Source organism: Homalodisca vitripennis, chromosome 7 (assembly GCF_021130785.1).
Source record: "Homalodisca vitripennis isolate AUS2020 chromosome 7, UT_GWSS_2.1, whole genome shotgun sequence".
NCBI lineage: Eukaryota > Metazoa > Arthropoda > Insecta > Hemiptera > Cicadellidae > Homalodisca > Homalodisca vitripennis.
In genome coordinates, this window is record NC_060213.1 from 37,766,952 (window position 1) to 37,781,480 (window position 14,529).

The window sequence follows — 14,529 nt, forward strand, 5'->3', positions numbered from 1 at the left end:
TTTTTTACCTTTCTTAAATATAGGAATGACCTTGCTTATTTTTAAACAATCTGGGAAAATTCCTTGGGCCAAACATAAATTGATTAGCCTTGTCAAAGGATTCAAAAATACAATCTATTATTTTTTTCAGTAAAACGTTACTCAAGCCATAATTGGTCCTTACTATACTTACTAGACAAATGACTAACTGCATCCAAGACAATTTTTTCAGTTACATAGCTAAAACTTAACCCTACCATATGCTCAGGTACCTTGCAATTATTTACATACTGCATTGCTTTAAGCCCATTAGCTGCTACACTGTTTAATTTCGGCTTTACATTACAGGCAATGTTAATATAAAAAACCTGTTATATTCATCTGATGAAAAAATATTTGGGTCTTTTGTTTTAGTTTCACCTTTCCTACTTTTATTTACAATCTGCCAAAGGGTTTTGCTCTGATTTCCTGACTCCTTTACTAGTTTAGAATTATATTGTTTTTTTGTGTGTTTAATTTGCTTGCGATAATCTTTTTTTTCAGAATTTGTACAATACATTATTACATTTCAAACTCATGCCCTTTTAAAGATTTTAAATGTTCATAAAGTAAGTGAAGCCTATCTTTTTTAGCACACAGCTCATCAGTGTACCACTCTACATTAGCCTTAGAACCAATATTTACTGTATTTTTCCTTTTAATCTTAACCTGTTTATTAAAGCTTAAATTAAAGTAATACCGAACTGTGAGCATAAAGCATTGAACATTTCATTTACACTAGTTTTAAGCAAATAAAATATCACTCCATTTTTTCTTTGGCAAGGTAAAATCTGAATACATTGATGTTAGAGTCACTTAGAATAGGAACAGTCTTTAAGCTAGGACCCATATATGACAGTTCTTTTTTAGCAAGATAAGAGCTATTTTCCTTATAAGCATTGTTAACAATTAATAGCTGTCCCAAATGGTCACTCACATGACAGTTAATAACTGTAGCAGTACAATTTTGTAAGGTCAAAGAAGTAAAAAAATTATCTAAGCAGTTTTTTTACCTCGAGTAGGTTCGTGAATGGTCAGTTGTAGGCCATAAGTAAGACACAGGTTCACAAACTGGTCTGCGTCTTTATCACTAGTTAAAAAATTTTAGATTAAAAATCTCCACAAATTATAGATTTTTTGTCAAGTCTATTAATATATGATAGTACTTTTTTCCATTGTATTGAGAAAAGAAATAAAATCTCCATTCATACTCCTGTAAACTGTAACCAGCACTAGGTCCAGGTCAACAACTTCAAACACAGCACAGATCACAGTCCAATTCAACTGACAAAACTATTAATTGCTTGATTTACCTTTACTTGTTGAGAAGAGTATCTTGAGTAAATAGCAGTCCCTCCATGAACCAATAGTTGTTCTACAAAAATTAGACACTAGTAGCCTATCATTAATAAGTAAGTACTCGTTTAACTCGTCTTCCGACATCCAGTGTTCTGTTATGCACAGAAAATCTATGTCATACTCAGATAAAATCTGTTCAAGCCAAAAGTAATTAGCCAAAACTCTACTAATCAATCAAAATTATTATTTTTATGCTAAACAAATAGCAAGTTAACTTGTATGAAAGAAAATCACTAGCTAAGTGTACTTAATGAAGTGATTTGACTGTGTAATGTTTTGCATAAATATACCATGTTCTTTTGTGTATACTGGAGAGGAAAGGGTGGCTTGTGCACATAAGCTGAGTGCATTTTGTGATACATTAATTGGTCTATCTATAGTATTAAAATATAGTTAACACATTATATGTATTTTCAGGATATAGAAACAACAAAGGCTGAAGATGATGTAGAAAATCAGGCAGAGGATGAAGGCACACAAAACGAAGATACCAGCTCTAAGAAAAGAGGAAAGGCAAAAAAGGAGGCAAGTAGGCCTACTAAAACACCAAAATATCTAAATAATCCATATCCATTAAACAATTTTGTTAAAACCTTTAAGAACCTGTAATTAAACCTAAGTTTTCGTTTTTATTTTCTGTATACATTATCAGGGTGACCACCCAACCAGGAATAAGAAGGAAATCTCCCCATAGAACTGAGACAATATTCCTATATACTTTATTTGCCAATGCCATGTCTGCTGGTTCTATGTGTGGACATTAGCTGCAAAGGTGGTAAACAGAGGATTGCTCTTTTTTTTTACTTTGTTTTTTTATTTGGTGAAGTTATAAATAAATAGACACTTTAATTTCTATTTACGATTGTTTATTTATAATTTGGTGTTTTCTCAAAATTTTTCTAATCGTGAATAAAGATATTTTTTTTTTTCAAATGTATTATAATATTAGTACAATTTATATGCCCTTACATTTTTTTGTAATCAGAATATATTTTGGAAGCTCATTTTATAAACGATAATTTCTATAATCTTTGAAAGTAGAAGGTAGAAGATATGACTTGCAATATATTATATACAGAGTGGAAAAAAGTCTCGTGCAGGCTTGATAACTCCTGATCGATTACAGGTAAAGCATTACACTTGGTAGTTACAGCATTACAGCAATCAAATCAATTTACTTTTGATGTAGCTTAGCATCTTTTTGTCACGTCAGGGAGACGGCCCGCAAGGAGTCAGAAGGAAATCTTAAATTAGAGCATAGGTCGAGTAGTACATCAAATTAAAAGTCTCTAGGGTCAATCCATATCAAGTGGTCCAGAAATAAATTATTTGGTTGCTTCAATATTTTTTTTTATTTCTGATATTTTTATTCTTGAAAGTACAATTCATTGGAAGTGCAAAAAAATTTTGAGCCGATGGCGACCATATTTAGTTTTAGGTTCATACTCATCATTATTAATGTTCTAGGATGAATAGAAGCTAAGATATTAATAAATGTTAATAAAAACACAACTTTTTCCAAATTGTTTATTTTGCTTTAAAAAGAAAAAGTAGAAAAGATAAGACAACTTTAAGACCACCTCAAGACACAAAACATGAATTTATTTGCACAACATACAGCACTTTTTCAAACCAAATATGCAAAACTTTTAAAAAGCATACAAATAAAACTGTCACTCACAGAACAAGCAACAAATTATCCCAAATTTTAGGAAACCCTAAGGACAAAATTTCAAATGATAGTAAATCGGGAATTTATGAAATTGGATGCAATGACTGTGACAAAATTTATCACATACAAAATATGGAAGAGTTGACAAATCTGCTGTAGCCAAGCACTGCATTGAATCAGGACACAGAACATCAATTACAAATCTAAAATTAATAAAAGAAATAACAAAACCAATGAACTTGAATGCTTGGGAAACACTATACATAAACAGAAATAAAGAAAAACTCATGAACAATGAAGAGGGCCCTATTGAAAATTCCAATATTCTTTCTTCTCAATTTATTCAAAAATTAAACTCTAGTCAAAAATATAATTTTTCATACTGGCTGAAATATTTCCAAAATTTTTGTATTTACATTTTTACACCATATGTTATTTTAATATTAATTGTAACAAACAATGTGTAAATATGTATTTGTGGAGTTGCCTGAAGATGAAACCTTTGGTTTTGAAAGGCCTCGTCCGAAAAATAAACAATTTGGAAAAAGTTGTGTTTTTATTAACATTTAGTAATATTTAAAGAATTTTCCAATTGCTACAAGAAGCTAAGATGTTTAATTTAGCGCAGAACTCTGAAATTCCTGGAAATAAGCGTTCGCACAATAGAGAAATGGCCGCCATCGGCCGAATAAAATTTTAAAATTAAAATAATTGTATTTTTGTACTTCCAATGAACTGAAGTTTCTATGGTAAAAATATTTAAAAAAATAAAAGTCTTGAAGCAATCCCGTTTGGACCACTTGATATGGATTGACCCTCTATAGTAGAGTGCAATGCCACAAATCTGACCTGGAAGGTTCACTTTGTAAAAAAAATATGTTTTGTAAAGTTTAAAACATTTACAATGTGTAGCTCCTGTTCTAGTTAATTTAGTATTTTTGTCTTGTTATAGGTGTGAAAGTTACACTTAGTAAATGAATACTGGACTTAAAAAATAGTTTTTAAAGTAGTTATTGTTCACATCCAATGGAGGATCAGCTACAAGGAGTTTGGCAAAAAAAAACATCCCTTGAGATAATACTACCTAAATTCAAGCTCCGGTGTTGTCACCACTCATAAATTTAACTGTATCTTTTTCTATTTATAATATGTACGTATGTATTTACCTACTTATATAGCCTATTGTGAATCGTAGATAGGGACAGAGTGGTCTCTGGATAAACCAAGGTACTAAAAAGCTTTTACCAAGAAGCCAAATCGTCCAGAATATTGTGTATAAAAAGAATATGTTTTTAGTTTTTAAGTAGAAAGTAAATTGGAATTTCTGCAATTTTTTGTACAAAATCGCATAAGCTACAAATATTGGAATCAAATTTTTCAATAACTTAGAGTAAGTGTACAGTTCTAAAAAGAATATTGTGAAAAGAATGCCCTATAGAAAATAACAATGTATGTAACCATAGCTATAAAAATATATTTTTTTAGAGGCAAATAAGTAAAAAAAAAAAACTATGGAAACACATTTTAAATAAAAAAAACGATAAAAACAAACTAATAATAAAGGCCTATATATTTTCCGTTAAAAACTTTTAGAAAGTTTGTTGTAAAAATGAAATATTTTTTATATTTATTAATTTTTTTTTATCTCTGTAGCGTGTTTTGGTAAAATACGTATCTGTGATTAAATACATAGAGAACAATAAAAAAAAATACACAGTGTAATGTGAAAACTAAACATAGTCTTCTTTTCTTGGAAAGATAAAAAGCATATATGATTTGTTAGTATATATAAATAATTAAACTATTATTGCCATAAAATATTTTTTTAAGTTTGGTATTATCTGGAGGCCACTATTTCTGGAAGGGTTTTCCATACCAGAGACCTATGTAAAACCATTATCAGAAACAACAAACTTTATTGGACTAATTGTGAAAAGTACGTGTATTATGACATTCGGTTCTTGTTTTCTGGCTCCAAAAGAGAAGAGATATCAGCGCGAAAGAGACTACTCTGTTCCTATCTACTACTATAGGGATAATTAGTGTAGATTAATCATAAATATGGTACTGGTAGTACCAAAGTTAAAGATATCCTTTATGACCACTCACATGATTGAGCTTGAATTTAGGTACTATCTTGGATGTTTTAATTTTTTTCACCAGAAGTGTGGGGCAACTTCAAAGGCACCACTGTATATCACATTAATGGCTAGGAGCATTTCCAATTGGTATTATTTACTCTGCCTCATATCACATGTCAGATCGTCCAACGTGAACTGACATTGGAAAAGTTGTACGTGATCTGAGGTTGGGAAAGTACTGAAAATGCCCCTAGCCATCAGTGCCATATAAGGTGGCACCACCCCACACTTCTTGCAAAAATAATAAAAATATTCCTCGTGATAGCACCTAAATTCAAGCTCAGATTACGTAAGTGCTCGTTAACTTTTTATATTTATAATACATATTTATTTATTTACTTAGCCTAATAACAAATAGTAGATAGGGACATATCAGTCTTCTCGCCAACATCGCTTACTTTTAGAAAGCTGGAAACAAGAACTGATCGTCATAATAACGTGTAACTTTCACAAATAGTCTTATAAAGTCTGTTCTTTCTAATAATGTAGTTTTCTTGAGTCCTCGGTTAGAAAATCTTTACAACGATGGTGGCCTCCGATTAATGAAGTAGCCTACTTGTTTTTTTACTGGCTGATATACTATTTATTATTATTTATCTTATTTCGTTGTGGGAGAAAGAAATTGTCTCCAACTATGTTTTGAAATTGTTGCCAATCCCAGCTGCACAAAATACCTTCTTTACATTTCTTTCAATGCATTAGGTCTTCATCTTTAAGGTTTTTATTTAGATCCTTTAAATTATAAAGGACTTTATAATTTAAAGAGAAAACATAATAATGTTTTCTCTAATAATGTATTTTATGCAGTTTACTAGGCCCAGTGTAACGGGTTTGGTAGAACGTTTACTGTAAACAAAGTAGGGCACAAAATGAAATGGCAGTTACAATCCTGAAAAGATAATTAATTTCTGCATTTGATGACATTTGGCAATGGTGTGTCAGTCCCGTCATATCAGTCCTGTGATTTGTTAGAAATGACGTGTTTGGTACTTTCTTCAGACCGCTGGCGCAAGTTTTCATTAGTATATTTTTGAAAAGCATTTATCAAACTAGTTACATTACAGATAAAGATCTATAATATATACTATGTCTGTGATTTAAAACTTTCTGAATACATATATACATATTTCTAAATATTGTCCATATATCTTTCCAATAAATAGTTCTTTTCTCCGAAAACCCTGTGGAGCATCTGAGATTCACTTTTCCACACACCACAAAGCTTGTTTCAAGCTTAACACACTGCCAGGATTAAAAGTAGGTCAAGTGAAAGTATCTTTGGTTAATTTTTGGTAGTACCGAACCAACCTTGTGTTCTGGCAAATCGGTCTCACACATAATATTCATGCACTGCCTACAATGTTATACTGCAGTTTGCCCCAAGTTACGGCTGTGCTGGTAATTGTTTCTTTTTATTTTTCTGATTTGGATACATTTCCAAACATCACAGGAAGGAAAGTTATTAAGTAGCCTATATAAGTTGCTATGTTGACACAATAAAGATATAAATATATGATATAAACAAAGGGGCATAAAATATTTGGTAGTGATGAAATTTGCTAAACCACTCTAGCCAGCTTCATGGCATGTATAGCAAATACCAGCTGGTGATGATAACCACCATAAGACACTCGACATAAGAGTTAATAACGGTATTAGAGTTGTTAACGTTAAAAATTTCTACATGAGAACCAGGAATTTAAAATAGGTTTTGAGTGGCTACCCTCATAATGTACTAGCAGTAGGCTATTAAAGTTGTTATGAATTCAAATTCTGAATATTTGATTTATAGGTCTCTTAGTTTTATTCCTAACCAAGTAAAAAAATAAAGAATGAAGATTTCTTAATCTTTGCTAAAGAATATATTATTAGTTATTAAATATACAGGGTGTCCGTTTCAACTCTCTGGACAAAGGATTCCGTGTGCTCAAGTCAGGACAAATATATTTCACTGTATGAGAATGGGTCTCCTATACTTAGTTTCCTATCTGTCTGCCTGTATGTGGTTTAGGAGGAGTTCAGTGAGTTACACATACATACGTGAAATTATATATATATTTTTTTATATTTAATTTATTTAAAATTCAATTTATAAGTAATTATTAGTTAGTTATGTTTTGAGTTCTGTAATAAATAAACATTTTTATAATTTAGTAAATATACTTTTTTTGAATAGTTAAAGGAGAATAGGATTTAAAACACTATGTATTTAAGATTGAAATTACAAAATTTTTCCCCTTCTACAAGAGTCAAAATTTCCTAATACATCAACCTGCTCTAAAAACTTAAAAACTAAATTGAGTTTATTAATCAAACTTAAAACAAGATTATCAAAATCTGATTTGGTGTCAAATTACGGAATACAATGGCAATAAATAAAACCTTACACAAAGCCTGACACCTTGAATCTCGTGGCATCCGAGGCGTGCCTCTCTAGTGACATCTCATTTTTAGGTCACAGAACTCAAATTGTCTAAATCTAACAAATCATCTTAACCAATTCACCTCAGTTATGGCGTCCCACAGGGCTCAATCTTCAGTCCAATTTTCTTCTGATCTGTATTCACCACTTCTGCATGTAAGATTTATGCAGTATGCTATCACAACTGCGTTGCAACATTTTAACAGCCTCAACCTTAAGACAAATTTTGCAAAATCCAATATTGTAAATTTTTCTATGAGCTCTGTAGACAAGTATGACAGGCCAGCTATTAGGTTGGCAGACACCATGCTGGAAGAGGTCTACTTGAAATTCCTGGGAATATACCTCAATAAATGGTTGACTTGGAATGATCACATTGACCATATTTACTCCAAATTGACCTCAGGCATTTATTTTTTGAGGTCCCAAGCCAATGCTGCCTTAGTCATGGTTTGATGATGGCGTATTATGGCTTGATTTACCCCTATCTCTCTTACGAGCTGGTGTTGTGGGGAGCTTGTGCAAGCAATCAATTCATGAATGTGTTCAAGCTGCGAAAACAAGCATTTCGCAGTAGTGCTCAGTTGAAATTCAAAGAGTTGTGCAAGGAAGTCTTAAAAAAATTTGCAAGTGTTCATTTTATCAATAAATTACCAGATTCGATAAAAAATGCTCCAACTGTGTTAAAACCTCATTTGAAACATTTATAATGTTGATGAATCTTTGGCATTTGATTGGGGGACCACCAATTAAAAAGACTGACTGACTCCATCACTGGAAGTGGGAATAATTGGCGAATGAATAGATGTGTGTAAGTTATTCAAATTGTATGTTTGAATGTGATCTCTTGTTGTGTATATAACAAAATTTAAGCAAGTAAAATGACTTGCCTGCATTGTAATATCATCTAGCAATAAAAATCTGATTTGATTTTGTTAGGCTATAAATAACTTGTCTACAGTCTATACAGACATATAAATAAAAATGTTATCTTACATACATTTTACTATGTAACATATCTCAATGATATTGTCTAATGTCTGATATTATTTTATATTTTAAGTTACTGATGCTTTTAAACTAACAATTCATTTTTTTACCCAGATAAAACCAACAATGTTACGGAATGAATTAATATTGTCAGTCGACCCACCTCTCCTTAGGGTCAAGGGTGCAAATAGTTTGTCCTCGTCTTTCTGGTCTTCTTACTCCGCTTACCTTGATAGTCCTTTTCTGAGATGGATTATGAGTTTTCTGGGATGGATTGTGAGTTAAGGCACAATTAGTACAGTTTTTGAATAATTGCTTTAATTTGGAGTAAAAATTAATTATTACTACTTTGATTCAGTCTAGGTCTATGAATATTAATTAATTAATGTTTTCAATTTTTTTCAGGAACCTGCTCCACAAGAGGAGACTGAAAATGGTGAAGAAACCGAGGCCAAGGAAAACGGCGAGATAACTACAGAAAAGAAGAAACCAGCCGCTGAGAAAAAAGGAAAAGCCACCAAAAGAGTTGCTGCGGTATGAAGTAAATTCTTATTAATACTGAAATAATGACACATTTAACAATGCTGCAAATAAGGTTATCTTGGTGTAAGATGCCAATGCCCAAGTAAATGGTCAAATATGCCACCATCAACCAAGTCAAACATTGTATTGAATTACACTAAACATGTGGGTATGGAGACCAAAGTGACCACTTCGTTTCAAATTACCAATTTATGTGACTCACGCACAATAAATATAACTGGTATTGAACAGTTTTGTAACACACAATGACAGCCAATTTCCTAAATCTTGTTATTTTTAGAATAAGTTATTTATTTTGAGTATTGGTATTTACTCACACATCTGAAAATTTATTAAGTTTACTGTTGCTTAATTTCTTTCTTTATACATTCATTGCTATACAGTGGAGTGCTGAGTATCCGAAGCCGGTCAACTGATAGCGCTTTAGATGGTACTGTAAATTTTAAATTCCCAATATGCAGATATTACATGAGAGGTCTGATGGTAAATTTACAGCGACTGGTAGCAGCATATATTATTATACATATTGCAATATTGTACTCTAATGTGTATTTGTAGCCCGATAAAGTGGTTTATTTGCCAACACATTGCACTACACTTAAAAAAAACTAGACTTTTTTTTTCAGAAATGTTCAATTATTCGAACACTCCCTGCACCAATTGTTTCGGATGGACCCTATCCACTGTAGCTTTGTACAAAAAAAAACATATTTATAATACGAATGAGATACGAAATTGATGTTATGTTGGTAGAGAGGATGTTGTATATTCATAAATCAAATATGGCTTTTTCCAAATAAATATTAGACCAATTGTTGTTGGGAAAAAATATGTGTGCTTTGGAAGGATTCCAAGCCGAAAGTCGTGAAGCAAACAGATTCTAATATTGAACAATAGATTAAAAAATTGCTTTATAAGTAAATACCCATTGGAGAAATGTAATAAATGATGTTTTAGCATTGTTCAAGTAAATCAAGAGTGTAGGTAAAACATTTAATTTCTCATTTAGTTCTTATTTAGTGCTAAAAACCACCTTCTGTCAACTGATTGCATTTTCTTATTACAGAAACCAACGACTGAACCTGCCCGCAAATCATCCAGGACCCCAAAGCCTGTAGCAAAACAAAATGGAGAAGAAGAGTCATATGAGGTGGGTTTGACTTTATTTTCTAAAGCTCAGATTGAAGTCAGATTAAAAATGCTTTGTTTATTGTATTATGAACTAGTACCAGTCAAGTAACATCGTTTGTTGTTAACTCATTAATCTGTTGTAACACATGAGATCAAAATATACAGTGTGTTCAAAAAAGGGTGTTATAAACTTCTGTGGGTGATAGTATTAATAATTTCAAACAAAAAATGTAATAGGCCGAGAAATGTCTTGTTTAGCCGCTAGCCACCATTTTGTATTTTTATAAACAAAATTTGATCTCTTAAAGTAGTAAAGCTAAAGAAACCAAATTTTGCACTTAAGCTTATATAGATCAGAGAAAAATTAAAAGTAATTATTTTTAACAAATGGCATCTGTTTAAAATTTTAAAGTCAAATAAAAAAACCAGCATAGTTATAAAAAATGCATGATACCAACTATTTAGTCATTTTTATACTGATTCCAACAGTACATTCTGTAAAGAAATCCGTCAATGCGTAACATTTGTTGTGTTTACCGTGAGTAAATAAATGTGGGTGTGTATGCAATTATTAAGTGTGTAAAATAGCACGTTAAATAATCAAAGAAACTTTGGGCTGAGATGCTTCCTTGAGACTTACTGTCTGGCATTTTCCCGCCATCATCACTGCTACAGGTATAAAGGTCAAGCCGAGGAGAACTTGCCACGTGTGCCGATGGAATAGCGTCGGCGAGCAGCAGCGCCGGGACATGGCATGGATGTGCTGCGATTGCAACGTTTCACTTTGCTTGCCCGACTTTCATACATCAAAGATTTTTTAGGAGACTTGTGTACTGTTACTAACTTGTATGTAACATGTACCTTAGTACGTTCATGAAAATACAACTGAATATTTTATCTTATACTTGTATATTGTAAATATAATAACTAGTGCATAATTAAATTAATTTATGTATAAAACCAAAAATCTTCATAACACTTTTGCAGAAACCCCAAATCATCTAATAAATCTAAAATTGTTTTGAAACTCACTCTTTAGGATATACCGAGAAAAATAAAAAGCATTAATCAAAGGGTTAATGGTGTGTCACCTTCCAAATAGTTCACATTAGATATTATGCACTTTTTTCAGTGCTTCCAATTCTTGAAATACTTCTCAAACTCTTATCTTTGGCATAGCCTTTAGATCTTTCAATGAAGCACTTTTAATGTCATCTATGCTTGTAAAATGACGGTCCTTGAAGTTTTTCTTTATTTTTTAAAATAAAAAAAGTCGCACGTATAGACATATCTGGAGAATGGGACTTGCTTGTGAAAAATTTTCCTCCCAAACCAATCAGTTTACAACTAGTAAGTGTCTGTCTATCTGTACTATAAGTATTTTAGCGAGATTCACATGTTTTAGTTCACACATACTTTGAGTGATTAAGGGGAAAACATTTGTAGGCCTAAAGTAGGCTGACAGACAGAAAAGAAAGCCATCTGGATTATAAATGATTATTGAAGAATATTGGGTTTACTATACATTTTTAGCTTCTAAATCCATGTTTGGTTTTTCAATAACGCTAAATTTAGCTAATAACTATGATTTAGCAATCGATTAATTAAACAATAAATTGTTATACATTACATTAATAAAGCAATGACCAATTACTACAGAACTTGGAACACTTTTACTGTAAGCACTGTTTGTAAAATTGTTATAAATCGCTCAGGCATTTCGAACAATTATTTTATACTCTATTCAAATGTGAAAATAACTTAATTAGGAATAACATAGTATTTTTGTTATAATTTAACTTGTATTTTGATCATTATAAAAGGAAATAAGTAGTCTACACATATTACACATACTTTACATGTACTGTATTTGGTCAGTTTGATTGATGTCTTCTTTAGGTGGGTGAAGTCACGTTTCTACAGGGTGTGACAGTGAATTATTTTTTATACTTTTGGATAATCAATACTTCGTATACGAATGTGCTATTCTTATTTGTTATTTAACAAATTAACACTATGTTACATAGTGTTAATTTTTTGTAACATATAACAATGGTAAATATCCAAAATTGTACTATCCTTTCACATCATCCATTGCCAATAACAAACTTTAAACAAAACAATTATTCTTATTAATAAAGTTAGTATTTAAGTAGCTATTAAAGTTTATTATTAGTAGATAAGCAGTCTGTTTTTATTTCATTACTAATATACTATACTATACTTAACCATTGATTATGAATAATACTTTGTTGATTTATTGTAAACTTTCAAGAATCCACGTCTAATTTGACATATTTGTATAATTTTAATATGTTTTTAAATATCTTTGGACATTAGAGTAATTTTTGTTTTGATGATTCCAATGCAAGGGATGGGGCTGTCTCTTGAACCCATACGTCTCATGCTAACCATAGCTCTGGGGTGTTCTGAAATTGTACCCTGAAATTTGTTTTTTTTTTTTTTTTTTTTTTTTTTTTTAGTTACACCCCCCCTTTTACATGAAAGTAACAAATTTGAAAACTTTGAAAATCAAAAAAATCATTATTAGTCTAACCCTTTGTAGCTAGTAAGATTGCCGCAAACAGATTTTATATGTCTAAAATAACAACAAAGTTAAGAAGGGGTGCAACGTACTTTTCAATCGCCCTATAAATATATATACTAATCACTGTATTAAATAGAAGAAAACATAAGAACCATTTTTCACTACTACATTTCGTGGTATTTTAATACCTCCGTCTTCAGGTAGTTTTAAATATAAATTAATACAAAACTATAAAACGTAAACAAGAATCAAGAAAACATAAATGTAAACATATATATTATTAAATAGTAAAATGTTAGGCAGCTTAAAAATATCCTTGTACTTGACGGAGGAATGAGAATTGATCTCCAACCATTGCAAGAAATATACTTTGCATCCAAGTTGCCTGCTGCTTGTAGTGGAAGGACGTTATGAAAGAGATGCAGTCTGTGTCTAGAAGGGAAATAAAAAGATAAAATCTACTACTATGCTAAATGTCTGGGACAGCCTGGTCTTGTGCTTGGACGCTTGTTTTGTTGTTTGATTCCACAGTACAAAATAAATTAATTTTTAAATTTCTGGTAAAGAACAATGCATAACTTATTCTAGTATTCAGTGTATTCCAATTGTGTGTTGTACAAAGTTAATATAAAACTGTGAATTGTAGCTAAACGTCTTTCATTCATCTCGATAATCTATTGTCGAAACATTTTCCGTCACCAAACGGTGACTTAAGCACTATATCAAAATAAAATATTTACAGTCGGGGCCACCAAATTAGGCGGGTGGGTGGAATTGCGCCGTTGCCAGATTTGTGCAAACATCGTGAAATAGAATAATCCCTGAATTTTATTCATTTTAGAGCTTGATGTTGTTTGCTTTCTCCTGAGATTTTGGTGACATCTTACAAGTTACAAAGATGAAAAATTGTATTATTGGCTTCATCAGGAGAGACCGCTGATGATAACGGTATATACTTTTTGTATGTAAATACAAAAATGTAATTTTGGAAATACTAAATACCTACAAACCAATTTTAATTCATTAACAGGGTGTATTATAAACATTTCAGTAAGCGAGGAAGTTTTTTTATTTTTTGGTTAGGAACATTTTTCCTGTGGCAAAGTTTTAGACAAAGGTATAAACTTTATTTTTTGTTCCAAACAAATTTTTTCTCAGTTTACTAACTTCGCTGGGAAATGCGTGCAAACCTAAATTATTTGAAATCAAACACGCAGAGCGATGCGTGCGCCGTGCGTATACACACAATTTCTACTCAACTATTTTTTAATAGCAAATACTTTACTTTCTATTATTTTTATCATTACTCAACTATAGTACTATGTATTGTAACCATAGCGAATATTAAATAAATATTTTAAGTTTAATAAAATTAACCATGCTTAAAACAATCTGTTTTGGCCTTCCTTAGCAAAATTATTTTAAAATATAAATATTTTAAACACGTGTAGTGTAATAGAAATAATAAAGAAACATTTTAAAGTAATTATTATTAAACAAGTGACATTGTTAGTACATACTATTACATAATCACAGTGAAAACTATATGTCAGTCCGTGGTTGATTTGATTCACTTGGTGGTTCCGAGTTTACTTGCGTTTAATCTTTGTCTGTAATGTCACGGTCACTGTCGCTGTTTTCACTGTCTGATGAGTCGTCTCTAAGGTTTATAATAAATGGTTCCACTATGTGTTCAATTAACTTA

The 14,529-nt window shown here is 31.3% G+C and overlaps 1 protein-coding gene across 2 annotated transcripts in view; it reads left to right on the forward strand.

The window, feature by feature from the left end:
* LOC124365801 (chromobox protein homolog 1-like) overlaps window positions 1–14,529 on the forward strand; it is a 56,885-nt gene that overhangs the window by 9,532 nt on the left and 32,824 nt on the right. For both annotated transcript variants that reach the window (XM_046821823.1, XM_046821824.1), the window contains exons 2-4: window positions 1,795–1,902; window positions 9,008–9,136; window positions 10,212–10,295. In XM_046821823.1, coding sequence (XP_046677779.1) covers window positions 1,795–1,902; window positions 9,008–9,136; window positions 10,212–10,295 — 321 coding nt within the window. The remainder of the gene's footprint in view (window positions 1–1,794; window positions 1,903–9,007; window positions 9,137–10,211; window positions 10,296–14,529) is intronic.